Source organism: Brienomyrus brachyistius, chromosome 1, assembly GCF_023856365.1.
Source record: "Brienomyrus brachyistius isolate T26 chromosome 1, BBRACH_0.4, whole genome shotgun sequence".
NCBI lineage: Eukaryota > Metazoa > Chordata > Actinopteri > Osteoglossiformes > Mormyridae > Brienomyrus > Brienomyrus brachyistius.
Window position 1 is genome coordinate 20583674 of NC_064533.1, and position 27894 is coordinate 20611567.

Genomic DNA, 27894 nt, shown 5'->3' on the forward strand with positions numbered 1-27894 from the left:
TTTCTCATGAAGTGTAGCATATGAGAGCACTTTTCTTTATTTTGTCTTAAAATACTAAAAACAAACTGTTTATGAATTAAAATGTACCACATAAGAATCAATAAGGTTAAATTCCAAATGGCTACATTGCAATTAAATCCCTGTGAAGCAAATCTTTATAACACTGAACAATCTAAATCACTTGTGATTCAGACATTTGAACCTTGGACAACAAACACTGATAACCTGTTTGGTCCTTTTTGCAGGTGTGGTTTAAATGGTCTTTCTAACAATACTGGCAGAGTTGATGAGGGAGGAAGGTCTGAGCCTTCACAAGACTTAACTCAGTGAACTAGAAATTCAGATCTAATGCAGGGTTACAACTTTGCTTTTGGTTCCTCTGCATGTTTTGAAGATATTTTTTCTCACAGCATAGACAAGTAAAGTAACTGCTGCTTTCTGTTTGGTTTCCAGATTCCTATGACCCTAGTCTAGTCGAAAGGGTGTAGACCCGGACTGTCATCTCCATTTTAAAATCAGCGCCGACACTGTGACCTGGCAACCCACGAGAATGCCTTCATTTCATGCCAGTCCTGCGGAAATGGCCTTCTTCTTCGACACGAGCATTGTGTACACTGTCATCGGGCGCTGTGCTGAACCCTCTTCTACTGCCAAAGGGGTGTGGCCCTCGGGAGGGGCATCTTTTCTCATGTTGTTCTCTCATCCCTCGTTCCCTCTAAAACGCAGTTTCTCCCACCAACGTTATGCAATTCTGTAACGTGAACCAAGGTTTTTTTTAATATTCAGAAGAAAAAAAAATGTTTTTGCAAAACGAGCACTGCTCATACATTCACGGTTTAGTTACCAGATCGCTGTCAATATGTGAATGTAATTGCTTGTGTTTTCTGAACAAAATAGAAACGACAGAAGAGCAGTGCAGAATGTTCCTTTACAATCTGTGTTGTCAACACCAAATATATATAGTTTAAAATGTAAAGGTTTATTAGAACTTTATAAAAACTGATTATTTTTTTAGCACATGACCATCCGCCATAAATCATTAAAAAAGTTATTTTGTGCCATAACCAGCTGAGTATTTCTAGTGATTGATTTCATTATTAGCTTTTTTTCCAGGGGGGGGTTACTTTGAAGCTAGGGAACACGTCTGATCAGGTTAAGAGCACTGGTGCATTTCATTGTATCAGAAACAGCAATATTGTTGCATAGAACAATGCTGTCCAGACATGCTTTAAACAGTGTGAAGATCTTGCTTTAAATATTTGCCATGAAGGGTGTGTCCACGCGCACATTTCTCTCTGTCTACCACAGATTTTAAACATTATACAAAACATCACAAACTTTTCATTTCATAAAGTATTTATTTTTATTCCATCAAATCTGCCTGCTTAATGTACAAAATAAAGTATATTTTATCTATATATTGAGATTTTTATTTAACCCTATTGTTTTTGTTGACCATTTTCATTAAGCTTTAAGAAGTATTGTATGCCTGATGATTATAATAATATATACAGAATTTTCTACAATAGTGCTTTTCAAAAAAGGATAAACAAAATGAAAAGAAATTTCAAATAATAAATGCAGTGTGCCATGAACACACTGTTTATGGTAAGTTCTACTGAACCAATAAATATTTGGAAATACTAACAGTTTTATTGGTAGTCTCTAAGTAATACATTTTACATACAACCGTAATAGTGTAAAAGTTTTCATATGAAAGCAGATCTGGCCAAAATACTATAATGCGTAGTATGACAAGATTTTAAAATGGTATGTTTATATTTTTGTTTTTAAATGTGAAAATATTTACATTATTTTGACTTAAAGCTAATTAATGTATTATTTCTTGCATCTTAATCTCATAAAAGCTCCACAACAGGTCAGTTATAATCATCAAACTGCTTCACCTTAGTTTTTAGTCATTAGCTGAAGTGTTAACATTACATAATATGAAACGCAAATCTGTTGAAACTACTGATTTTTGACTCATTTTCATTTAACGGGACTTAAACATTGAAATGTTCCATACAGAATGATAGCAATAAAATTGTGTTTGTGTCTTTCTGCTTGCCACAAATGTCATTTTTTTCTCTTTTGTTCGCTTGCAATATGGACATGAGAGAACAGGATGAGTTTTCAGACGTGAAAAACTTTCCTCGGTCAGACCTTAATAGCAAGAGAATGTTTCTGAGGTATGATTGGCAGGATAAGACCGGAGGCATGATGTTACTGCTGTTGGTCTTGACCGTAATGCTTGATGGCATCATTGTTCTCGTTTGTCATCGATCTGAACACCTTGATGGTGTATGTTTGTTGGCTCCAGTGTTATAGATTTCACTCAACCCACCACGCTGTCCGTGGAACCAACCCCAGCCCTTGGCTTACCAAGTGGACTGTTCTAACTAGTTGTCATTAATCTTTTATATTGCCGGTTATGTGCAACATAAATAATTATGCACATTGTGTTGTAATATTTTCTATTTTCATATGAAATTGAAATGCTTTTTTGTACACAGGCATTGCTTTTCTTGCATGAAATAAAATTAAAATAAATGAAATGAAATGAGAGGGAAGGAAGGGGAAAATGTTTTGCAAATAATTGCATTTGGTACTCTAGTCTACCCAATACATTATCTTTCATATTACATATTTTTATTTTGAAAACTATGCCAAGTATTTAAATCAAAACGAACTATTTTTAGAGTATTTTAAAAGGGAACTCTTTTTTTTTCCTCAAGGCACATCTCAACCTTTGTATTTATGAACATGAAAATGACCATAACATACAGTCGTATGAGTGTGCTTCTGTTGTATGTTAATGCAGACTTATTCGTAAATAAATTCTTTGCATGATGATTTTTGTGTCTTATTTTGAAATGATTATATTTTATTTTAAAATGTATTTGTCGTTGAGGGAAATACAGAGACCTATTGTTAGAAATAAGAATTCAAAACAAGTGTTGCACACACCACACCACCTCACAGTGGAGGTTTGTGTTGTTGGTGGTATTTCACTCACGGGAAAAAATAGCTGGGGACCTCTGGAACCTGTATCATAAAACAAGATTTCTTGCTTAGCCAGATAACTCAAAGTACCCCAATTTAAATGGCCTTTACTTTTGTAATTTACATTTAGCTCAGACTACCTTAAATCCAAAAAGTTATCCGGCTAAGCAAGAAATCCTGCTTTGTGATACAGGCACCCACCCTCTAAGAAAGCATGGCATATATAGACACACACGCACTATATATGGAGAAAAGTATTGGGAGACCTGGCCATTACACCTAAAGAAATTTTATGACATCCCAACCTATATCCATAGGCCCCGGTATGGAGTGGCTCTACCCTTTGCAACTATAACAGCTGCCACTCTTCTGGGAAGGCTTTCCAACGGGTTTATGGAGTGTATCTGTGGAAATTTTCTCCACTTCATCCAGAAGAGCATATGTGGGGTCAGGCACTGATGTTGAACATGAAAGCCTGGTCTGCAATCTCCACTCTAGTTCATCACAAAAGTGTTCGATGGGGTTGAGGTCAGGGCTCTGTTCGAGCCAGTCAAGTTCATCTACACCAAACTCACCCAACCATGTCTTTATGGACCTGGCTTTGTGTGTGAAGCACAGAAATACTGGAACTAACAAACTGTTCCCACAAAGTTGGAAGCATAGAATTATCAAAAGTGCCTTGGTATGCTGAAGCATTAAGAGTTCCCTTCACTGAAACTAAGGGACCCAGCCCAACCCCTGAAAAACAACCCCGTACCATTATCCCTCCTCCACCAAACTATACAGCTGGCACAATGCAGTTAGGCAGGTAACATTCTCCTGGCATCTGCCAAACCCACACTCATCCATCAGACTGCCAGACAGAGAAGCGTGATTTGTCACTCCACAGAACATATTTCCACTAATCTAGAGTCCAGTGGCACCGTGCTTTACATTACTCTATCCGACACTTGGCATTGCGCTTGGTGATGTGAGGCTTGCATGCAGTTGCTTGGTGATCGAAGCCCATTCCATGAAACTCTCAGCGTTCAGATTTTTGTGCTGGGGTCAATGCTAGAGGAAGTTTGAAACTCTGCAGTTATTGAGTCAACAAAGCATTGGCAACTTCTGTATACTATGCGTTTCAGCACTCGGCAACCCCTCTCTGTCACCTTTCGTGGTCTGCCACTTCTTGGCTGAGTTTCTGTTGTTCCTAAACACTTCCACTGTGCAATAATACCACTTACAGTTAACTGCTAGATATTCCACAGTCGAGACATTTCCAAACCTGCCTTAGAAAGGTGGCATCCTCGGACAGTACCATGCATGAATTCACTGAGCTCTTCAGAATGATCCAATGCATCACAAATATTTGTGAGCCTGACTGCATGGCTAGGTGCTTGACTTTATACACCTATGGCAATGGATCTGAATGAAACACTTAAATTCAGTGTTTGAGAGGTGTGTCACAATACATTTGTTCATGTAGTGTGTGTGCATGTGTTTGTATTCAGTCAGAGCTGCAGAAGATTAATAGAAACTATACAGTGTATTTTTTTACACTCGAATGTATACTATGCCGAACAATCTCATGACAAGGAACACTCTGCACACACTGTATAGTGAGTGATGACTAAAGCATTGTGCATTTTCATCACGTTATTGATTAGGTTAGTTTTTTTTAACTATGTAAGTATGTAACTATGTACATACTATGTATGTAACTAAGTATGTGTCATAACTAGTAGAATAAGCCATTAGATTATAGAATAAATAATTATTAATGTATTTGAAATACTGGAGATCACAATGTCATGTACGATTATAATTTCCCTATCAAACAGACCAAATTAAAGCTTTGGAAGGGTGTAGCAATACGCATTATTTCTAGTCAACGACTGCGTGTCCAGGATATTTTACATTACTGAGGTGACAACCCTAGGTAAATATAGTTCCTTCATTTTTTACTCCTCTCGAAATTCGACCAAAATTCGCTCCATTGAGAAGTTTTAACCAGTCCTTATAAACACAAATATCTGGGAAAATACAATTAATCGAAATGTATCCTCATTAATTTCCAGGATTACAAGCGTCTACTTACAAATATTAATGTATTTTCAATAAGAGTTACCGCGACAGCAGCGGCCGCGCGGCCATTTCTTCCAAAGCGGCGGGAAAATGGCAGAGCTTCAGGAGATGAAAGAGGCCGCCGTGTCCTACCTGGACAGGAGCGGTGGGCTGCGACGCTTCATTGAAGACTGTAAAGCACTGGGAGGTGAGTGTGTGACAACCCCCACAATGACACCCAAGTAAAGCGACGCGGATAGTCGATTTCGCGACGTTTGAGCTGTTTTCGGTTTAGTTTTTATTTGTACCCATTGGAGTCACCACTCTACCTGGTCGGCGTTACCTAAAAAAGCCTGGCGCTATAAAACCTAACGTCGGTGTAACGAGCAGGAAAGCAAGACAATGTCTGCAGTAAATCTTTAAGAACATTAAACGTTTTTTTAAGAGTGTCCCCGAAATTTGTTGGTACCGTACCACTAGGTCTTTTAGGAAGAACAAATTTCATAAAATGAGTAACCATTGAATCACCCTGCCCAGGTGTACAAGTTTTGTAAATGTAACAGTCCCTGCACGCTATTTGATTTTTATGTACGAGGTGTATTTTAGGACAAGTGGGGGTTTCGAGTTACTACGGCATACGTCTTTCACGTAAAATATACTTTGACTTACGTGTCGGTTGTTTCAAAACATGCCGAACCGAAGTTAAGCTGTTAAATAGTAAAATGTTCTCACCCAATTGGCTGTGATGTGTATTTTTGAGAACCTATTTGAGATATACGTGTTGCATATATTTTGGGGGGAGGGTTATGTGATGTTAAACTGTACTTCTTACAGATCCCCAGCAAACGGGGGCCGTGTACCGGTTCTCTATTACCGTGAATCCCTCCGATGTAATAGAAACCGATGCCCGCCTTGGGGACTGGGTCCTGCACGATTCTTTCAGAGCCACAGCTTTGTTCCAATCAGTAAGTGAATTACTAAACGTTAGTTTAGTGTAATTGATGAATTGCAAACCTAATTACGATGGGGTTTTTTTTGTTTTGTAGGTGTGTTTCCTGTCAATTAAGACACTATCACTCATTGAGAAGATAGATACAGAAAATCAGGTATTGTAGTCCATGATTTCTCTTTGAACACCATGGATTTAGTTGTGCAAAAAAGCATGGTTTGAAAAGCTGTGGCATGGCAATTAAAGAAATTAATTGAAGTTTTTAAATGTTCTTGTTTATAGATGATATAGTAGTAGAGCATTGGTTCTAAGTGGAACAACACTGTAGTTGTGTAGACCACGATGTTGTTTGTCCTGCCATCAGGTGAATGTGGTGCTGAAGCTCATGCAGCTGCCTCCCCTCCCCGGGTACATGCTGGACCTGCATAAGTTTCCACGTGTGTGCAGTCCCATGCGCCCCCAAGCTCTGGAGGGCCTGGTCATAGCCATGACCCGGGTCACCAAGTACACCCAGGGTGCCCGGTTTCTCTGCACACAGGGAACTTGCCCCTGCTCCACAGGTAACCCAGCCAGAACTGATGCTATATTATCATTTCTGGGCTGAAATCTAGTAGCAGTGGCACAGTATTTTTCTGCTTATCCAGGTGTATCTGAATGCATTAGGGCCTCATCAGCTTCCGGGTCCCTAACATACCCAATAGACTCTCAGTTAACTACTGCCCAGTGCACTGTCATCCTATATGGTCGGGATAAATGCTTCTCTGTACACAGTATGAACAGTATGTCCACACACTGCAGTCACTGACAGATGTTGAGCCTTAACTAGAGCTTCAGTTGTTCTCCCAGGTGATCTGTTCGTTTAACATTTTAACAAGAATGGTACACAACTTTGTATACATATCCATAAGCATTAGCATTCACATTCTGAATCATGGAATAATTAGCACTTTAAAGGCCTGGTGTATTTGTGCTTGAATGTCACACATCTTATTTGTAGTGTGTAATCTATCAGAAGGTTTTCCTCCAAGCAAAAAAAAAAAAAAACAACCATGAAAACAAAAGCCATTGTGCTCATCCATGCTGGTTTTTATCACGGAGCCCTTACTTAGGCAGTCTTGCTTGAACTATTGATTTATCTCTGACCCAGATTTTTTATTTTTTTTTGAATGACCATTAAATGGTTCTTTAAGCTGCATTCGCACACATGACAATGTGTAAATGAAAATGTCTTCATGTTTGCTTTTTAAAATGACTAACGCATAGCTAATTAATAGACATTTTATATATTTATTAATGATGCGTACATTTTCCTACATTTGGAACCATTACGTGACCTACTTTATATGTGGTTGGATGCATTTTTCTGGATACATCAAATGAGCTTTTTTGTTAGCTGGATCAAGAATGAAGATACGCATTGGAAGCGCAGGTTTTCCCTAGTAACAGGACTTGGAAAACTTGGGCAGTGGCTCTGCATCAGCAGGACGTGCCTGTCCTGGAACTAAGGGAATGGCATATATTATGTGGATACATAACACAGAATTACCAGTAAACTACCAGTAAAATTATACATATGTTGGCATGTGGACAATATAAAGTAACCGGTAAACTATTAGACGACTAAAATGCTGAAGTAATAGGAAGGTCCTGGGGTCTGCCTGCTGTTACAGGATTCCATCACATTCGAGTACATACCCCAGGGGCAACAGAATCTGCCACGGTGAGGAGCTCCTTCACCTGCAAGCTGTGTTCTTCGCCTCTCAGAGAGGATATGAAGTCCAGGGTGCTGGGGGGTGAGAGAATCACTGTGGCCTCCCGCTGGGCAACCTTTGAAGTAGACCTGGAGGGTTTTTACATATAGCAGTTTCTGGTTGGTTATTTCTATATTATTTGGTCCAGTTTGATTATCCTTTGAAACGTTACTCTATAATACTATATTTCCTGAAACCAAAGAGTTAAAATGTTTAAGGTAACAGCTGAGTAAGAAAGGGAAGAAGATGGAGCCCTAAGCTGCTGCATGGTTGCCTAGGGATTCCTCATGGTGCCTTTATGACAGATAAGCAGATGGTAGAGATGATTGATGCGCGTGCTGTGGATATCCTGAGTACCCACCCTCCACACTCCCTCCGTTACCAGTCTGTGACCTTGTTCCTCAGAGGTAGGCCCCATTTAATGGTTTGGTGAGCTGTTTTGGGTCTTTTTCCTTAAGAATTATTTCACTTAAATTAGCATTAATGGGCATTAATTAGAAATTTCCAGTTAAACATGAAATGCCATTATATTAAAAACAATTTTGAGGAATGCAAAAAGATTGGAAATATGTATTATTTACAACAAATCATCTACAGTTAGTGAAATAATTGTTATTCTTCAGTATCTGCATCTGCCTGGTCTATATCTTTCCAAATCAATTAGTGTGAGGAGGTTTGTGAATAGATGATCTAGATAATTATTTTTTTATTTCTGTTTAGACTGAGTCCTACTGCACTGACCATAGTTAGAATTTGCACCATGTCATTTGCTGATTAAGACCATACTGGCAGAACAAATTGGATTCATTTCTCTGAGACAGGGAGGGGAAAAACCTGGGATTCGTTATGTCTATGGTGGGGGAGACAGTTTATTGGTTACCTTTCTTGAGGGTCGTGTGACTCATCCTGTCAGAGCTTAGCCCCTCCCACACATTGTCAGTTCATTTGCAGTGTGAAAGAGAGGGCAAGGCCATGAATCAGGGGTGCACATATTAACTACCCACTGCTTTCCTTGGCTAACAGGAGGCCAGTGTGTTCAGCCAAGGGTAGTTGACAGGGGGAAAATGGATTGTAAAATGTTAGAGAAATATGCTGAATGTTTGCTTTCATTCTCCATGCTTAGATGAACTGTGTGATTCCATGAAGATTGGTAAGCTGTATCGAGTGGTGGGCATTCCAGCACATGTTCACCAGTGGCCACATGTCACTTGGAGCATAGAGGCCAGCAGCGTTCAACCATGGGAGCCAAAAAGTAACTCCCGCTTGTAATTTATGACTTTGTGTTTGGATATAATCCTCTGCTTTATCATTTGCTGCTGTGAGTTATGGGTGCTCAGTCTTGGCCCCTGCATTCAGGTCCTGGATCTGTCAGCAGTAACTTCCAGTCCCTGTTGGTGGTCACCTCCTGCTCACCATGGAGGTTTACAGCTGTCATGGCCAGCATGTTCGGGTCACCTGTGGTTCCTCCAGGCCTCTACAGCACCCTAAAGCTGGGTTTGCTCCTGAGCCTAGTGCAAACTAGAGAGGATGAGCAGGATTCACTCCATAACTTAGACGTACTGGCTCTGAGTAGTGACACACTCATCATAGACAGGTGTTCTCACCAACATCACCAAATTAACAGTATAAACTTGGTTTTAAAGGTACATAAAAAAGCTTGTTGTTGAAGGTTGATGACATACAGCCTGGCCCTTGCAAGTCGGGGAATACGACACCAGGCATCTGGGGAGATGTTTGCCACCCTGTCTGAAGATGAACATGGTGCTGGGACGGCCAACATTCACGCTGGTGCTGCTTTCCTGGCCACTGGGGGCATATGCCTCCTGGGAGATCTAGCAACGTACAAGAAGGATAAACTGGAGGTGCTGCAGTCAGGTGCACTTTCAACCATTAACCTCTCCACCACCAACCCTCTGCAACAAATATCCTGCCTTCTGATTGACCTATTTCATCGCTAAGCTCCCAGCTTTTAAACTGCCATCAAACTGTTAAGCATTCTGCTGCTAACTTTTCTGCCACTGACTGTTCTTTCAGTGTTGGAGAGCAGGACCGCCAGTGTGTTCTTTCCTGCAAAGAAGTATGGAGAGGATGCAGATCAACAGCTTTCCTTCCCGGTCCAGTGCAGCTTCTGGGCACTGGGTGACACAGGCACTCATGCCAAGAGGACAGTGAAGGGAGATAGTATCATTCTGGGTTCAGTGGTTAGTGCACTCCAGATTGATACAGGATTTGTGCTTACTCAGGATGGCATGTTCAATAAGCTCATGTAAAATGTCTCCATGTGAACCTAATTTTTTGTGGATTACAGTTATCCCTTCCTCTCTCTATATAGTACCAGTTAAAAGTCTGGGATCACCTGCTTTTATTGTGTTTGTCTCTGTTTTAGCTATGTGTTTCACCCTGTAGTGAAAGACTTCAAGGCAGTAAAGGAATACATATCATATAATGCATTAACCAAGAGAAATGTTCAACATCTCATTCACTGAAAGCATTCTTTCAACCAGCTTTCGGGTGTAGCACCTGTAATGCATCGCCAATGATCCTGAAGGAGTTTCCACAAGTTCTGGGCACAAGTTGGCTACCTTGCTCTTTTTGATACTACTCATGCAAAACCACCTATAGGGTTTAGACCCAGGAATTGTGAGGGACAGGTCATCTGTCACAGCGCTACACTTTTTTCCCTAGTTCTCAAGATAATGCTTAGTAAGCTTGAGGTGTGCTTAGGGTCATTATCTTGTTGAAAAATATGAACATCAGTAGGTATGTATAGAATTTTGACTGGTACTGTATGTGTACCAAGATAAAAGGAGAATGTTCTCAATTTTCAAATATATGAATAGCCATGCTGAGATGATTGGGCAGAAATTTAGAATGGGGAAGCAATCATTATCCCTTTTGGAGAAATTTGGCTGTTTGTGTGTGATTAGCAGTTGAATTGGGTTTAGTGATCCACAAAATTTACTTTTTTAAAAGATTTAAAAGATCACAGAATTTTGAAATGCTGCATCATAATTGAATATCTTGCTGTAGGAAATGGGGTCAGTTCCTGCCCAGCTTGCAGAGACCTTCGGCCTGGTGGTTCAATGTCGCCAAAATCGCACTCTGCTGCCCCTCACCATCCACACCCTCAGGCACGCCATCACACCAGGGGAACCCCTGTACCGCGCCAGCATGCAGTTCACTACACAGGATTACCAGGATGTACGTCATATACAGGGAATGGCTCAAAATGCCAAGCTCCGCCCATGTTTACTTGACAGATTTTACATAACTGGGTAACTGGAAGAGGTCTTCCATTATATGTTGTCTGAATTAATTAAAATTATGTGAACAGGTAAAATATGTACATGGAATTGTTTACTTATTAGACTTGGTTGGATAAAAGAGCATGCCATGCTCTCCACACAAAGAAGAAAATGTAGTCAATGCAATCCGGTCCCATAACTAAACTAGTGGAGAAAGAATAATTGCATTTGCTGAACAAAGGATGTTGTATGATGCTTACCAACACCCTGCCCAGCTCCTGGACCATGCACGCAGCCTACAGGTGGAGCTCAGCCCCCAAGCGGAAAGGATGATCCATGGCTATTATACAGCAAGCCGCAGGCTGCGCTCCAGTACAGGACCAAGCCCCTCACTCTCAGCTGCCTACTTTAGACTCCTGTACGCACAACGTCATCAGGGACTAGTACAGCACAGGAGTATTCATGGACAATTAGGAATAAGCGTTCTAGTGGAGCATGTCTTTCGAGTTCAGCAATTGCATGGTCAGAAGCAGAAATCCATTACAAGTCGTTTAGATGCTATTTATTTTTCACCACTAGATGGGGTATTTTTACTATTTTTACTATGCATTTTGACCCAGAACGTGCTCAGGCTTGTGACAATTGCAGAATCCTTGAATAATTTTATTCTTTTGGCAGACTTGCAGTGATTGTGATATGAGGCCACAGGGGTTGCTTTAGTAGTTTTAAATTAACATTGAGATAAACTCCAATTTGTGAGTGAAAATAGGCTGCCCACTGGAAACTGGGCTAATCATCAGATTTAAGTCAATACCATTATTTTATGTCCTGACAGTGACTCTAATGAATTGAGGGCTGGATCACAAACACTGCAGGCTATGGTTTCCTCAGAGGATATCACTGGATATGTCTGATATTGAGTGTATCCAAGTCCACCTTGTCTTTGTTTGCTAGTGTCTCCATGGCAGAGGCTCACTGTAAACTGAGTCTAAGGACCATGGTGTCAGTGGAGGATGCAGTGGTTGCAGTGCTGCTGTGTGAAGCATCACTCACCCTGAAGTACGGTGAGTATTAATATTACTCTGGCCATGTTTCCTTTCAGCTCCCAGTTGCCAATTCCTTTGTTCACTGTACATCAGACCATGGGTGTGGCAGTTATGTTTGCCTAATCGGTGACCCAGCCCAGTTGTCATTGGTTTAGTTAAGAGCCATTGCTGATATTAAGGAACATAAGCTGAAGGTCAAGAAATTCTAAAAAATATTTCTCTCATATAGCTACAGTATAAATATACATTTACAGGTGCCTCTGCACTCACCATTCCTCCTGAGGTTGTGTTCCCTTGTGACCTGCATGATCTTGAATCCCTACACCAGAGGGATTTGGCCTTGGATCAGCTGCACCAGCAGATCCTAAACTTCATCTATGCCTATGCACCTGGGGCTGCAAACTACATCACGGAAGAGTAGAGAACCAGGTTGCTGTTGGCCTTCGCCATGCTTCTGGACTGCAAGCCAAACTAAGTCGTTATGTTTGCTCATTTTAAAATGTACCCCAGCTCATTTAGTTTAGCTAGATCAAAGTCAACTTCTTGTTACTAGGAGGTGGGAGATAAGGCAATATGAAATGGCTCTGCTGTACAAGTCAAGATATTACCTTCCTCCAATTTCAATTTAGGGAAGAAAAAAAAAAAAAAAAGTCTGCAGAAAACACTGCACAGAACCTGTGAAGCTGAAATTGGTAGTAGGAACCAAATCAGGACAGAACCAAGTAAGGTTTAAAGTGGTTTATTAAGACAAAGGGCCAGCTAGAATACAGAACAAGCACTGTGGAGCTCTTAGTAGGCGAGCCAGGAGTCTTCATACAACCTTGTTTCCATTAAATCCTAGAGGAGAAATTTGGTTTACAGGAACCAACCAACACTGCTGGGATTTATGCTATGTAGGTTTTGTCCAACAAAAATCCATTTCTCACCTAAATAAGACAGCCATCTCTGCTGGCAGAAGCCCATCCTCTGGATAGCTTCCACATCTGTAAGCAAAAACAACCATTAAGTTAAGCTATGAAGTCCGTCCATCTTGTAACTACTTGTCCTGCTCTGGGCTTCAGGGTGGCTTGGAGCCAATCCCAAAATGGTTGGAAGAGCTAAACCTTTCAGAAGCAATGACCAACCAGTCAGCCTCTTTCCATTTGCTGTATCTGATCCCCAGTCCAACTCACCATAGTCTACGTGGACATTTTTCAGGCTCCCCACACTCTTTTCGGGTCTGGAACCTTAATCTGTACATCCTGTAGGAAATGGAAGCAGCGGTTTGGTGTCATGGCTACTGACAAAACTAGATACACCATTCCACTAACTAGTCAGTAACATAAATGGATTCTCAGATACTCAATTTCAACATTCCAATTTGGTCTGATGGGTAAACGGCAAACACAGTATCATCACAGATCCAGTCCCACCACAGCGAGTGCACCACCAGACATACAGTACATACCCTCAACTCAGTGGCCATTTTCAACACCTGGCTCTTAATCTCAGGTCATTTTCATGCCTACAAAAAAAAAAAAAAAAAAGATCTTTGTATGAAACGCATCATATTCAATACTATGCTGAGGTCGGAGTCACTGAACTCAGAATAATATGAAAGTCATCACCCCAATCTGGTCTGAAGGGTAAACGGCAAAAATAATTCATCACAGTTCAAGACACATCCAACACCGTGAATTCAGGTATTAAAGTTACCATTTTCAAAGGAGGACGTCACATTAGCATTTATTTATTATTTTTATATATATATATATATTTAAAAAAAAACTTACCCGTGTACTGCAGCATCTGGCATTCAGGTTTCCGCACAGTTCAATAAAAATGGCAGAGACACCCAGACTAGTTCTGTGGATGGCAGAAGAGTTTTCAATTAGTTTATAGGAGGCTAGAATCACACCTGCACATCCTGCATCCAGACTTTGATTAGTTTTCCCTTAAATTCTCAAGATAATGGAAGAGCCAATAAAGGCATGGGAGGAGGAGACAATTCTCATGACAGATGAAATGAATGTCAGAGGCCTTAAATAGGACAGCTTGGCAACAGCTTTACATCAAAGACTTGAAAGTCAGGACTTTCACCAAGAGCAGGCCAAAATCCCCACAGGCAAAAGACCCATAAGTCAATTCTCTTGCGGTACTGTGACCAATCTGAAACGAGAGTCACTCACGATTGAACTACTAAAATGGATCTTATGGCGATTGAGTCAAACTGGATTTCCGCAATACGAGAACATTCAGATTCTTTCACGGACAACTATATTTCTGCGCTAGTTACCGTTTTCTTCAGGAAAACACTGATAAAACGTCAAAAATAAAATTCTAAAACTTCAGAAAAAAGCATTTTGTTGCATTATTTAGTAGTGAGGTTAAATACCTTATAGGTGAAATAGCTAGCTAGCCAGCTAAGCATTTTAGACATGCGCTTCAGGATAGTTACACGTGGTTTGAGTGTCCAGAGGTGAACAATCGGTAACTTCAGCCATTTTAATGTATGTAATTTATCTTCCCCACGTGTTTATTACTAAATAAGACAAAATGCCACGACAATCAACAAATTAAACCAACTAAAACTGCAATTTTCGCCTTAGTGAACTGGAGAAGTTAATGGAAATGAAGATGTGGACAACAAACGAATTATTATGAAACCGAAATAATATCACAAATACATCGTCCTTAATAAACACAATTTTATTATACATACCGATGCAAGCATTTCCAGCGCAAATCGAAAGAAAAAGTCCTTTCAACACCCTACGTCTCGCAGCTGCCATCACACCCACGAGGCTGAAGTAAGCGCAAAAGATCGCGTTCTTTCTGTCGATCGCCTTTGTAGTGATACCGGAGCATGCGCACGGCGTGCCTTCTGCGTCTCAATGAGTACTGCCGGGTCACTGTGGAAGTAATAGCTACTTCGCACTAGTTACTAGTATGCCTGAATTATCTGTGTTGTTGCCTTGAAAGGGGCAATTATATCGTAGGAGTAAATGTTTATTGAACCTGGTGGTTGGCTGTCGCAAGAATGCGCATGAAGAATCTTTTTAACTTCACACCGATTAAGTCTGGGATTTATGTACTTTTCATTTTATGTGGCTTTTCATAGTAAATTTGGAGCAAGATGTCTTAAATTATGAAATATGCCAACGATTTTTTTTATTTGTATATTTTTCGTTGAGTGTGCGGAATCCCTAAATTCGACAGAGTTATTTTCGTGATTATTTTTTTCAGTCCATATACAGGTGCTGTAGTTACAAAACTAGTTTTAGTAGTTTAAAGTTCACCAGTTTAATGTAGCATAACAATTCAATCACGGGATAAATGTAAATAAGACGTAACAAATAAAGGTAAATTGTAAATCAGATAATGATTCTCATGAAATACATTTTCAGGAAAAAAGTACCAGTACTTGTCAATGTCACAGTCACTGTGGCTGTACCCTCAAGGGTCCGCCAGTTGTACCCTAACTGGGTAAATGTACCTTGAGGAACATTTTTGTACCATTGGGGGTACATTAATATGTTGTTTGTACCTTGGGGAACAAAAATAAAACAGGACTGTGCCCATTTTTCTGACAGTGTAGTTAGGCTACAGGAACTCTGCTAATTGCATTGGTTATTTTCTTTTCATTGATGTGTTTCTTTTTCACCTATAAACCTTTTCGTTACTCCGTTGAACAGCAGACTGTACATGAAAATGATAAAAAAAAATACACAGTACTTTTTGATAAATTAGTTTTTCATATACATTAATACGATACCATAAAATAGGCCTACCTTTAGTCAAAAATGTAATTTTGTTTCGTTTGTCATTTTGTAACGGAAAAATAGGCCTACGTTTTTGACAGAACACACAGACTCGTTTGTTTGTAATCTTAAGGGTTTGATCTATTCCCGTAATTTTATTACTTAACAATGTACGTGCAGTGTTTGCAACTTTTCTTGTCACATAATATGGAAATATGGTTTCGTTACCTAGTGACATTTTTTTGACAGATGATTTGAAATGGCTGAGTTTAGCTGTTTAATGTGCTTTGAGTGCAAGTGCTTAAAGTGAAAGTGCAAAACCAGCGGGTAAAATATGAAATAATCATGCCCGTCATCGCTGGAAGATTAAATTCTCAAAATCTACAGAGTTACAGTACATAAAGAATCCAAAAGAAATTGAAAATATATACAAACAGTTCGTGAAGGTTTATACGATTCACAATACGTAATCCCACTGAAATGTCTCGACGCCTTTAACTGTAAGAAGAATGCATGTTAATTTCTGCAATTTCTCTATGCTGGCGTTATTATGAAAACCATAAGGTAGCGGAAAAACATCTCTGTTAAAAACTTGACGTGGGAGGTGGCATGCATAGGCATTTCATTAAGATTCAGAAAACGACGTCATCGTTTCGCTAACAAAAGTAAAATTTAAACATCACGTATGTCAGAAGAGGACCACATAGTCAAGTGCCAAGTAATTTATGACCGAGAAGCAGGTGGTAGTTGGGTATTGCTCGAGTCCTTCGTTTCACCCAAGTTTAAAAAATGTCCAGTAGTCCCAATGTACAATCTGGATCTCATCGGCCATTTCTGTAAGACAAGATGATATTATATCACAAATCATATAGACTAACATATAATGTGTAAAATATATCTATTCTGAATTTATAAATGTTAGGCCTACTGAGTTTTGGGTACAGTGTTTTTTGGATTATGTATGACAATATAATACAAGAGTAATAGAAACAAAAAAGTTCGATCGTCAAAACTTCGAAATTACTAGGTTACATTTTTCACTATGAGCTATGTGTGTAGCCTATATTTACGAAACAGACACTGGTCACTTGTGAAATTTTAAAGATATTAAAAAGCTACGTTCACACTTTCCAGTAGACTCCATAGCTATTTTATATCAGTACACATAACAAATAGCTTTGAAAAACTATTTCTAATAAAATTATATGCAACGACATATATGAATATTTTGATTTATTATTTGGTTTTGTGTTATTAATAATATAATAATAATTGATTAAATGACAATTTTATTTTAAATTATGCATTGTTTTATGTAATATGTATAATTCTGTAATATGTATTGATTATGTAATATTCATTGTACAGTTCTATGTTTACGAATAAATGAACACCGCTCTATAGCTTATACTTACTTTAACTGGGTGCAGATAACCCTCGCCTTTCATCGCGTTTAACACTTCAGTTTGTTTTGTGCTTTCTGCCGCTTGTATTCCATCATCTTGCAAAGTTCTAGTTAGATGAGCGATGTAGGTGGTGGCCAAAATCAAGACGTCCAGTTTGGATAGTTTGGTGTCTGGTGGTACTGACGGTAGTGTCCTCTGAAGCTCCAAAAAAGCGTGCCTCAGAGTCTGTACTCTGCTCCTTTCTCGGGCTGCGCTAGCCGCAGCTGGGCGTCCTCTAATACCAAGGCCGCTGGGTTTGACCACCCTGGAACTCGGACTTGAGCTTGAACTTGATGCAGTTGTCTTGTCCATTGTCACCGTGACATTTCCATCCTATATAACCGATGAGTATCTTCCAGTCATAGGAACCAGTTAGTACAAATGAGCTGGAGGACGTGTAAAAACTGTTCTTACTAATTGTGACTAGGATTTAAGTTCTGCTTCCAATGAATACAGCCAGTGCGTCAATGTTTAAGGTATAATATGTTGTTTTGGGGAGATGCATGCCAGTTAATCATGTTCAGGTACACAGTTTTAAAACGTTTACTGATTTAATTCCCACAGTGAAACATATTGTAAATAGAATTTAAAAAATCTTATCCTTTTTCTAATTTAGATTGTGTCACATTTAAATAAATATTATAATCTTCCTTATGGCGTATGCTTTAATGCCGTCTATTTATAATATGAAAAATTGTTGATATAACATTTAGGGTTAAATGCATACAAACATCTGTATCAACCGAATTTACCTTTCTGCCAAAGGCTCTTTTGTGAAATTTCACGTGTTTTGTTAGACTGATGCAATCCGCGGTCTCTCTCCGGGTGGATGAATTCTTCACTCTGTTGAACGAAAGTAATCCGCAGCTATATAAACCAGTGGACGTTGTTAAAGAAAATGCGCTGCTTCTTGGGCTTGAGACTTGAAGCTCTCACCTGACTGAAATTACATGCCTCACGAACCCCCGATTTTACTAAAACTCAAAAAGTTGGCAGCTACTCACTCCGGTATAATTAATCAAACACGCGAAAATCACTGGCAACCGGAGACAAGCACAATTTTTCCCCTTAGTTACATCTCCTGGAAAACGGAAAGCTATATTTCACGATGAATAAGCAACGTTTTACATTAGTATTCTCTTCTTTTAATGCACACCACTGAATAAAAAGCACAACTTCCACTTACTACACAGCACTCCTTTTTTAAAGTTTTCCAGATCTTGGGTAATTTAATGTAATTTCCGGAATTCAAATCAGCCTACCATTTCCCTCTGATTTTATATAATACATCAATTTTACTTTGTCTTGCTCGAAATATTTATTTTCAGATTAACTTCATAAACATTATCAAGCTGAGACAAAATGGTTAGATGTGGTCGGTATCACGTATTTTCTGCACTTTAATCTAAGTTTGATGTAAATAAGCAGGCAATAAATAAGCCCAAACAGTGCAATCAACAGGCTAGTTTGAGGAAATACTTGCGAGACTTGTAAATTAATCACTCTGATTTCCAATGTCCGCAAAGCTGATGTTTGCAAATTAACGACTGGAATTATCCGTAGAGCATCACAGACTGTTCTTAATAAATTTTGTTTTTGTAAGGATGGAATAACCACGTTGCTCTGGGCCACAAATTATGAATCAAAGCTGAAAAAGCCAGGTAAGCGTATTACGCTAATTACTGTGTTCTGAATCTTTCATATTGACCTACTGGTTTGATTTTGAAATACCGCTTTAGGAGTGCAGTGAATATCTTACATAAAATGTATTCTCTCTTAATGGCGTACCTTTCTGTGGCTATATTAGTTGTATTATAGCGTAACAGACTAACGATAAAGTGTGCACCCAGCAGACAAGGGCATGTTTATTTGTCGGCATAATGCATTGTTCTGTGGTGTTCCCGGTAACTTGACAGTAAATGAATTGATATAATATTCACGGAATTACTATTGTATTACAGTTAAATGTGATTGGAGATGACTGAATAAAATTATACGTAACGCACCAAATGCTGGGGGAAAAAATCGCAGCCAAAACACTTTGCTGCTGTTTTGTGGGTTTTTAATGTTGTGAAATTAAGACAGGCATACTTATTACTGCAACTGAAATATTTAATTTAACAGAAGGAAAGCGACAAACAGACTGCTACCATACATAAGTAGCTTTGTTTATTTGGTATTTTTGAATTATACTGTAACAAGTAAATCATGCAGATATTATACGAAATTAACGAAGCTCTCAAACACTTTTCCTTATATTTTTTCATACCCATAAGCACCACTGTCTTGTATGTTGCATTAGTATATTAGAAACGCTACCTGAGTTATTGCGACACAATTCTTGCTTTCATAGAATATCTTTATTGTCATTCTACATGTACAACGAAACTCTAATTCTCACTCAACAAATAAAATTGCCCAAAAACACATAGGAATGATGTTAAATAATTAATGTCAAAACAACTTGCTTGACTTTAAGGTAATCATAACAACACAATTTTAAATTCTTTTTGAATAGGACTTCGGCATATTCACGTGGATTGATGTATAGCCTACATCCAGTAAGTCAGGGTAACATACAACATTTTGATTATCAGTACGCCTTTCCAGTTCTTGGTCTAAGATTGAAACAAGTGCAGCCATACATACCATTGGCAGTGTATTAAAACGAAGCTTAACAACGAAGCTTATTTAAATATGAATGTGGGATATATTCGTCAGCACAGAGGCAATGATCTGTCAACAGTGCCGATATCCAGTTTGGTTAAACTTAGCTACAGCTTTCACAGAGCCATATGGCCCCGGATGTGGGGAGAATTGGCGCCTCTGCGTTTGTTGAAAACTTCACGGTCCGTAGTCTGCTTGACAGAGAACAGGAAGTTTGAAAAACCGGTTATACAGTCATTGAAACATTTTCTCCCAAGTATTTACGCGCACATCCACTTATGTAAACTTATGTATTTCACACTAATTATTACTGAAAATATTGCATGCACACGTGCGCTAGTTGTACCTTCCTATAATTGCTCATAAATTTGTAAATTGTGATTTACTCTAGGTATAGTAGTCATTTTGTAATCACTTTTCGCCAAGTTCTGTTTAATATCTATGTGCTGCTCTTTGCCTTTCTGTTGTAAAGGCTAAACAGGTGTGCTCTAAAATAAGTGGATCCCCAGTCAGAACTCTGTCCTCCTTATGTGAGCTGCAAACACTGAGAACAGCACTCAGAATCCTACAGGACTCTTCACATGTGCTGTTCCCAGCCTTTGAGTGGCTTCCTTCCGGGCGCCGAATCCGCTGCCAGGATTGCAGGACACAAAGGAGAAGAAACACTTATGTTCCAAGGGCTGTTCAACATGTGAATTTGAAGCCACTATCACCCTCTGCCTTTATGCACCAAACCCTATAAAGGAATAACCATATTCTCATTCCCCACTACCTATTCACCTGCCTAATTCTGCATCTTACGTTAGTCTGTTAATTTACTTACTTGCAACTGCAATTTTGCACCTTATGTATATATTGAAACCATTTCATCACTTTATTTCTTTACTATTATTATTATTATTACTTTTATTCTGATATTTTATTTTATTTGTTCTATTTCGTTAATGTCCGGTTCTGTGTCTGTGCAACACTGCTCTGAGTGCCTAAATTTGCCCCTCGGGACAAATAAAGTTTTTTTATTTGATTTGATTTAATTTGATTTGAATTAAATAACAATGCGCAGGTGGGGTGGGTGTTTTAAAGAAGTCATTGTCCTGATAAGTGTGACTACTGGCATGTGACTCATACTGAATGAATAAAGCTTTTACAATGAGCAATGAAGGATAAACTGCAACAGGCTAAAATGCGTAAATGTAGACATTTACAAATTTCACTAAGATAATTTTTCTGACCACGTAAAAGACCAGTTTGCTTTGAAGAATCATACACCTGCTTTGATGAATTATATGAGTGATATTATGAATTATATGAGTGATAGACAGAGAAATCAAATCCTATATCTAGACCAATAAGACCCCTGACCATCTCAGCTGGGGATGTGTAACTGATCCCACATTCTGATATTACTTAAGTGTAATAACTTTGGTGTCACTAAGTATTAGACCTATTTGTATAGTAAGATATTTATGGTACAGTCCAGTGTCAGTCAAAAATAGGGGGAAAATTGGATGGGTTACTATGACGTATTAACGAACGTATTAAATATATATACAAAGTATAACTGGCCTTTGCAAAATCATAGATCATATCACAGATGGTGACCGGTGATCAAGTTTTAAAGCAGCGTGAATGTACCATGACAGTTGGTAAGAGCGGTACACAAAACAGGTGAAAATGGGGGAAAGGCCGAATATGTGCTAACAGACAGATCTAAGGGATGAGGCAGAGAAGGTTGTGTTTTCATGGCAAAGAAAATAATATTTTAATGCCTAGAGGTATTCGATAAATACACAGCATTTGGTAGATAGGAAGGAAACGAGAAGTGGTATGAAGTGTATCTACGGTAAAATCTCATAATGTGCATTATTTTTGGCCATAACGAGACAAGTCATTGATTAGGTTTAAAATCAATGGGAAAATATATTTTATAAACACACTCCTTCCGTGCATGAAAAGAAATGCACGTAAAGATTTAATATTGATTACCAAAATGCCAGTGTTAGACTGGCCACTAACGGCATTAACGGGCGATAGTTTTCGTTCCGGACTGCACCACCGTGTGTCTGCACTCCGCAGGTCCAGAGTTCAATGATCGGCGTGTCATAGTGCTGCACACAGTATGACCAGGATGAGGAGCTGACAGAAACACACGCTGCGTTTAGGGGCAAAGACGCGCATCTGGAGATTACGCAAAGATAGTGCAGTCACACTAGACTACTCTGCAAGTACCATTACTTTGTTCAATACAATACAGTAGGTACGGTAACCTGAAGCCAAATATAATTATGTAAGCACTGAAACCATACTACTTTAGGAATACTACTGCTACAACTACTAAATAATAACAATAATAATATTGATGATGATGATGAAATACAAAACATATATTTATATATAGACAAAATAATTCTAAAACCCTCATTTATATATCATTAATCCTTTCCTCGAGTTTGCTGTGTAACAGGCCTACATTACTCAACATTACATTACTTAAAATTTCAAGCAGAGGTGTCCTTACCAGGGAACAGGTAGGCTGTCGGTCCAGTCATTAGTCTTTCCTCTCTGACTTTTTTTTTCACCTCTCTTGAGGCTTTCCAGTTTTTTAGAAACTGTCTGGAAAATTCACTAATTTCCTTCCCATCCAGCTCCTCTGTATAACATGGTCAGTGACATGAAACAAGCACAGCAATTTTAAATAAGTAAAATGTCTGCAAAGAAATATCATGAATTACAGACATTGTTATGTACAATTTATTGTAAATTCGACATCCTAAATACATCACCGTGAACCAAAGTGATGTTCTTCTGGCTAACAAAATAGTGACTTCATAGTGAAATAGTTACAAAATAGTGTCAAAATAGTGAGAACAGAAGAATTTTTTGTTAGTTTTTATAGTGTTACTGGTCATTTTCATATGTTCTGATTCTACATTGTGTTTCTTTCCGAGCAAATGTACAGTTATTACTTCAATAAATATCAAACATTTTTTTTGACTGCCAAAGACTTTTGCACTGTATTGTATTTGTGTGTGTGTGTGTGTGTGTATACATATACACATTTAATATGTTTATGTTTTTTACAAGATTGACAGACACAAAAATAATTCCTGTCAGAATACATCCCCACCATTTGTATGACATCATAACCATGACACATGAAGAACATAAACTAAGATCTACCCTGTGCTGTTTCACATGCAGCAAAAATACATGTTACCTAGAACACGCCTCACTACAAGGCTGTATGATTTAAGTAAGGAGTTATTTATTGTGTAATACAGACAAAGCAGCTTTTCAATATTGTGCCGGTATCAGAGAGTCGGTATAATCTGATGGGGACTACATATGGAATGTACTGCTATTACAATCTTTACAGCAGCGTAAGATCCTCATGAAAGAAATACAAACAGCAATTCATTGTTACTCATAAATCACAGCTTCAGTGTGAGTCTACTCTAATATCTGATATATTTTGAGATTGTGATGTAAAATCTGATCCTCATTTCAGAGTGTGAATGAAGTGTAAGTGATCTGAGTTGGGTTTTAGAAATGTGTTACTAGTCTGTTACAGAACATGACTAGTGCTTAGTTGTGTTGGCTCACCAAGCTTCCTGCACACAGTTATCACAGTATCCCAGTACTTGGGCTTGTGACAAACCGGGTTCCCACTCAGGTCCATCCGGCACAGCTCCGGCCATTGGCTGAAAACGGCTTCTAGCTCCTGAAAATGTGCAACAGAGATGGTATCTAATTCATGCAGATGCCACTTAGAATCTCAAAGAACATTTACTGCTTTTAAGCTGATTTGTTAAAAGTGTACAGCTATTTTTTTAGAAAATCACTGTAATTCTGGAAAAATCTGCTCTATATTGAACTGCATGCAAAAAGGTCTAAAAAACAATAAATAACTGAGTTCAGAGACGTCAATAAACCATTCTCAATAGAATCATGCATTCACAGATGACATTTGTATTTGGATGTTTCCCAGACTCCAATGAAGTACATCTGAGCATGTCTGATCATGGTCATTTTTAATATTTAATCAAAAGTAAAATATATTTGGCAACCAACAAACACTAAACAGGTCGCACATAAACTCCCTTCAATATAATCCATTCTTAAACTAATTTTATAAATTGTCTTGAAATGCACTTTAGGAGACATGGGGAGAGATCCTTGAATTATTAAACTGATGGAAAAATGAATGGAAGAAAAGCTTAGAGCACTAATGAGTAAACTTGTAGACATCACCTATATTTACTGTTTATTTAATGAAAATGTCCCTAATATCATATAGCTAACTAGGCTCCCTGGGTGCGTGACCCCAACCATGTTCCCCATTGTGGTATGTTTATCTAAAAGCGCATTATTTCAGGGTGGAAATATGATAACCCTCTGGACACTCCCTGGTTCGTCATCGCCTTCCTGTCTCGGCCAAAGAGCTTCCAGTTTCCAGTTGAAGTGTAATCAGGTCTGTGGGGACCACCCCCAACACCGGCATGCTTCTACACTTTGATAAATGATCGCATCAGGCCCGTCACTCCAAGGAACTCAGGGCAAAACTTCCCAGCAGCAAAACCGCCACTCTGTGAGCTGGGATGCGGGTCTACATGGAAGCACAGTGTCGATCCGTGTCCATGTGCGCTGGTCGTGTAGAAAGCCACTATGGGGATACCCACTTATCACTTGGTTGACGGCCAGTCATAATCTATTGTAAATGTTTGTATTGTCTCTTCTCGATTGTGAATAAAAATAGACTGATTAAAAATAGACTGATCCCTTCAACCTCTGTATATGCACAATCAATAGGCCAAAGGGTTGTATAAATTAAAGGTCATATCTGCTAGACTTGAAAAGTAGTTCCTGTTTATAAAAATGACCTGCCTCAGTTTCATCTGAGACAATTTGTATTATTCAGCTAATGATACCTCCGTGCATGACCTTAACTGTTTTACATGCACTTACAGATACTTTGGACAGAGAAACACTAATATGCACATTTTACTTTTAATTGCATTTTTCACTATGTGCTCTGAAGGGATGTATTATGTTCTGTGCCTCAATACACAATATAGCCATGTTCAGAAAGCCGGAGATGTAAGAGAGATTCATATAATTATATAAAAATACATAAAGCCACAGTATGCATAAGTGCCTGATGGACCCTGCTGTGACTATCATAACCAATATTATATTTTATATTGTATTCAATATTTAAAAGTCTATTCAGTGGATTTTGTATTAGTCATGTCAAAGTTAGGGATAGCAAACAACACATTTCTTGAAAATGTTCAGTAAACGCAAGAAAGTTGGATTTACTGGATGTACTGGAAATGTAATTTCAAGAAAATAAGTTCACATGAGAAAGCAGAAAATGTGTGCTTGTTTAAAATGTCATTGAATGGCTTCCCTGGGGAGAACTCTGCTGATTTACTGAATAATTCTCACCCTGGCTGAACACAGGACAGCTAAACTCTCAGCGACAAATCTACCTTTCATGACTTTTCATAGTACCAAGAGATCACCTCTGCTATGTAAGAACCCTCAGAATACATGCAACAAAACAATGTTTGACAATAGTATTATATTGGTATGTAAATCTTAAATGTAGATCACTTTAAATACTATATTATTATGATTATGTTTCTCTGCTGCTCATAGTGGTTACTGTCAGAAAAATACGATTGTTGAGTTTTAAGACAAACTTTAAATATTATCAAGAGAATTTGAAGAATTACCGCAACATCCTGAAGTTGGTTATTGGCAACAAATAGCTGTTTCAGTTGCTTAAGGACGGCAAGTTCCTGAATTTCATCAATGTTGTTGTTGCTTATGTTTAAAACGTTTAATGATTCCTGGTGTAAAAAATGTAAAAAAAAAAAAAAATACAGATTACATATTGTGGTATCATTCTAGCATGCCATTCACTATAAACATTAATACACATTATTTTACACTTGCAAATTTCAAGTAAACAGGCTTACCACATTCAAATGTGCAGAATAAACTGAAATCAGAAAATTACATTCTTCATTTTATCACTTACATAGGGGATGTCCACAGTTATGTTGTCTTAAATATGTCTCCAGAATTTTATTGCTTGAATTATTAAAGTGCACATTACAGATTAAGCAAATGTAAAAAGACCAACAACATATGTTGTGTTTTCCCCCATTTATGCTAGTTAGTAATTTATTATTTATTTTCTTTGGACCATTCATTTATAATAGTAAATAGTAATAGAGTTATCTCTTCAAGTGTGAGTTGAGCGTGACCTTCATGGGGATGAAGGTGACTGTAATGTGCCCGACGGTGATTCCTTACAGAGACGGCCAACAGGCTTCTGGGCATGAAGAGCAGCTTCTCCCCCGGCGGCAGCCTCTGACCCTCCAGGTGTAGCTCCCTGAGCTCCGTCAGCTGCTCCAGCCCCTCGACCACAGAGATGTTGTTGCCCCCCAGGTACCTGAGGCAAACGGCACAGAAGATTATTGGAGTTCAGTGTTCGCACCCCAGCCAGCAAAATTATATGAGAAATGCTGACCACCAGCAGATAAAATACTTCTGTGGCCATTGTGAGGCCAAGGCGACACAAATGTACATGAGAATTAATAAAACTTAAGGTGCAAACAATGGCTAACAGTAATCATTCAATAGTGCTGATACATGAAGAACAGTTTATGTGTGAGATTAATATCAAAGAATAATATTACTATATATATCTTTAATAACTTTTATATTATTAACACGTTTAGGTGTCTTTCATATTCATATTTTATATTCTATTTATTTTTTTGTAGTATGGCCAACAAGATCGTAATTTCATCTCCATGTATGACTCATGGATCATACAGCTGAAGATGACAATAACGATACTTTGACTTCTTATTTTGACTAGGAAGGCGGAGGGGCAGCTTGTTAAACATGACGTTACACTTGTGATCAGACCCATCTGATGCCATCGCCAGGCAGCCCCATTCGTGCTCACAGCTTAGCGAGCCTCTGCAGGCAGGAGAGCCTCTCGATGCGCTTGATGTTATTGTTCTGCATGTACAAGTGTGTGAGACTGCAGGCGAAGTCCAGGTTGCAGATCTGTGTCAGCCGGTTGTCGTACAGATAGAGGACTGTGAGGTTTCTGCACATGGAAATATCCCCCTGCAAATGCACAGCTATGTAAATGGTGACTATGCTTCCCACTGCAATACTGCATCACCTTAACGATACTAATGCAATCTAAAGCAAGCAAGATGCTGGAACAACTGACCCAAATGTATCTGTAATTCTTATATATTTTTGTATTTTCCTACATATATAACATTAAGGAGAGCCAGTGAAGTTTTATACTTACGATATCTTCAATATTTTTGTTGGAAAAATTCAGGTGGGTGACTTTCTTTAGATATTGTGAAAGGGACATGCTTCTTCTGTTTTTCAAGTGTGCGTGGCATTTGGCAACCAGGTCCACATTCAGGGAGACCATGACTGCTTATGGTGAGCTCACGTTTCAGAAATCTCCAGCTAAAATTGTCGCTATGATTTAACTGGCCAATAATAAAGATCTGTAAAAGAAAAAAATACTATTAGCACAATTACACAAAAACTTTAATTCGCGATCCTCCCACCCACACCAACCAACTTTAGGTATTTCCAGGTTTGTGGCAGATTTACCTGTTTATGAATAGTTTCATACCTGCCATAATGCCTCATAACCAACACTTAAAATATAGCTACATCCATATTCTAACTACTTATCCTTGTCAGAGTTGCGAGATGTGAAAAGCAGGGGTACACCGCGGATGCGACGCTACTCCATTACAGGGTACAGTGCTATTTATTTGTATAAATATGACAGTTTAGTACGATTTAAATGTTTTAAATTGTTGCTTTACAAAAGTATGTTTGGCATAATAGGTACAAATAATAATACAAGAACATATAATAAAAACAAATTAGAAAACCTTTCTTAACTTAAAAGTTAAAAAAACACGAACGTGAAAAGCGG

At 38.6% G+C, this 27894-nt stretch overlaps 4 protein-coding genes and 1 long non-coding RNA gene across 15 annotated transcripts in view; 2 read left to right on the forward strand and 3 right to left on the reverse strand.

Annotated features, from left to right (window-relative positions):
• Positions 1 to 2856, forward strand: part of jcada (junctional cadherin 5 associated a) — a 33411-nt gene extending 30555 nt beyond the window's left edge. For all 5 annotated transcript variants that reach the window (XM_049015912.1, XM_049015890.1, XM_049015910.1 and 2 more), the window contains one exon: positions 454 to 2856. In XM_049015912.1, the coding sequence (XP_048871869.1) occupies positions 454 to 488 (35 nt within the window). In that variant the 3' untranslated portion in view covers positions 489 to 2856. The remainder of the gene's footprint in view (positions 1 to 453) is intronic.
• A 2117-nt stretch (positions 2857 to 4973) lies between these two features.
• On the forward strand, positions 4974 to 12658 carry mcmdc2 (minichromosome maintenance domain containing 2). Its single transcript, XM_049015920.1, has 14 exons — positions 4974 to 5260; positions 5887 to 6017; positions 6099 to 6158; positions 6366 to 6561; positions 7672 to 7794; positions 8058 to 8159; positions 8876 to 9004; positions 9109 to 9346; positions 9422 to 9627; positions 9787 to 9953; positions 10783 to 10953; positions 11273 to 11415; positions 11952 to 12061; positions 12298 to 12658. Exons 1-14 carry the CDS (start codon positions 5164 to 5166, stop codon positions 12462 to 12464), a joined length of 2040 nt encoding a protein of 679 aa, XP_048871877.1. The 5' UTR covers positions 4974 to 5163; the 3' UTR covers positions 12465 to 12658.
• A 108-nt stretch (positions 12659 to 12766) lies between these two features.
• On the reverse strand, positions 12767 to 14896 carry LOC125743554 (uncharacterized). Its single transcript, XR_007398325.1, has 6 exons — positions 14745 to 14896; positions 13816 to 13888; positions 13491 to 13547; positions 13216 to 13284; positions 12970 to 13026; positions 12767 to 12880 (listed from the first exon to the last, which is right to left on the reverse strand). It is a non-coding gene; the product is annotated as an uncharacterized LOC125743554 (long non-coding RNA).
• A 927-nt stretch (positions 14897 to 15823) lies between these two features.
• LOC125743492 (transcription factor 24-like) lies at positions 15824 to 18443 on the reverse strand. Of its 4 annotated transcripts, XM_049015940.1 has the most exons (4): positions 18415 to 18443; positions 17981 to 18071; positions 17199 to 17580; positions 15824 to 16617 (listed from the first exon to the last, which is right to left on the reverse strand). In XM_049015940.1, the coding sequence occupies exons 3-4, from the start codon at positions 17538 to 17540 to the stop codon at positions 16507 to 16509; spliced, it is 453 nt and encodes a 150-aa protein (XP_048871897.1). In that variant the 5' UTR covers positions 17541 to 17580; positions 17981 to 18071; positions 18415 to 18443; the 3' UTR covers positions 15824 to 16506. The 4 variants fall into 4 exon arrangements, with proteins under 4 accessions (XP_048871897.1, XP_048871895.1, XP_048871896.1 ...); XM_049015938.1 differs by lacking the exon at positions 18415 to 18443 and adding an exon at positions 18165 to 18336 and having other exon boundaries at positions 17199 to 18071; XM_049015939.1 differs by lacking the exon at positions 18415 to 18443 and having other exon boundaries at positions 17981 to 18336.
• A 933-nt stretch (positions 18444 to 19376) lies between these two features.
• Positions 19377 to 27894, reverse strand: part of ppp1r42 (protein phosphatase 1, regulatory subunit 42) — a 55151-nt gene continuing 46633 nt past the window's right edge. For 2 of the 4 annotated variants that reach the window (XM_049015934.1, XM_049015933.1), the window contains exons 2-8: positions 27241 to 27451; positions 26881 to 27047; positions 26220 to 26358; positions 25634 to 25750; positions 23499 to 23616; positions 22414 to 22545; positions 19377 to 22031 (exon numbers count right to left, since the gene is read on the reverse strand). In XM_049015934.1, coding sequence (XP_048871891.1) covers positions 21916 to 22031; positions 22414 to 22545; positions 23499 to 23616; positions 25634 to 25750; positions 26220 to 26358; positions 26881 to 27047; positions 27241 to 27372 — 921 coding nt within the window. In that variant the 5' untranslated portion in view covers positions 27373 to 27451 and the 3' untranslated portion in view covers positions 19377 to 21915. The remainder of the gene's footprint in view (positions 22032 to 22413; positions 22546 to 23498; positions 23617 to 25633; positions 25751 to 26219; positions 26359 to 26880; positions 27048 to 27240; positions 27452 to 27894) is intronic. The other 2 variants (XM_049015935.1, XM_049015936.1) reach the window with 2 other exon arrangements.

Coding starts and splice junctions, on each gene's coding strand:
- LOC125743492 (XM_049015940.1), bottom strand. CDS start 17,540: ATGGACAAGACAACTGCATCAAGTTCAAGCTCAAGTCCGAGTTCCAGG. Junction 16,618..17,198: donor GTTATCTGCACCCAGTTAAA/GTAAGTATAAGC, acceptor CTTGTCTTACAG/AAATGGCCGATGAGATCCAG.
- mcmdc2 (XM_049015920.1), top strand. CDS start 5,164: ATGGCAGAGCTTCAGGAGATGAAAGAGGCCGCCGTGTCCTACCTGGAC. Junction 6,018..6,098: donor CCACAGCTTTGTTCCAATCA/GTAAGTGAATTA, acceptor TTTGTTTTGTAG/GTGTGTTTCCTGTCAATTAA. Junction 6,562..7,671: donor AACTTGCCCCTGCTCCACAG/GTAACCCAGCCA, acceptor CTGCTGTTACAG/GATTCCATCACATTCGAGTA.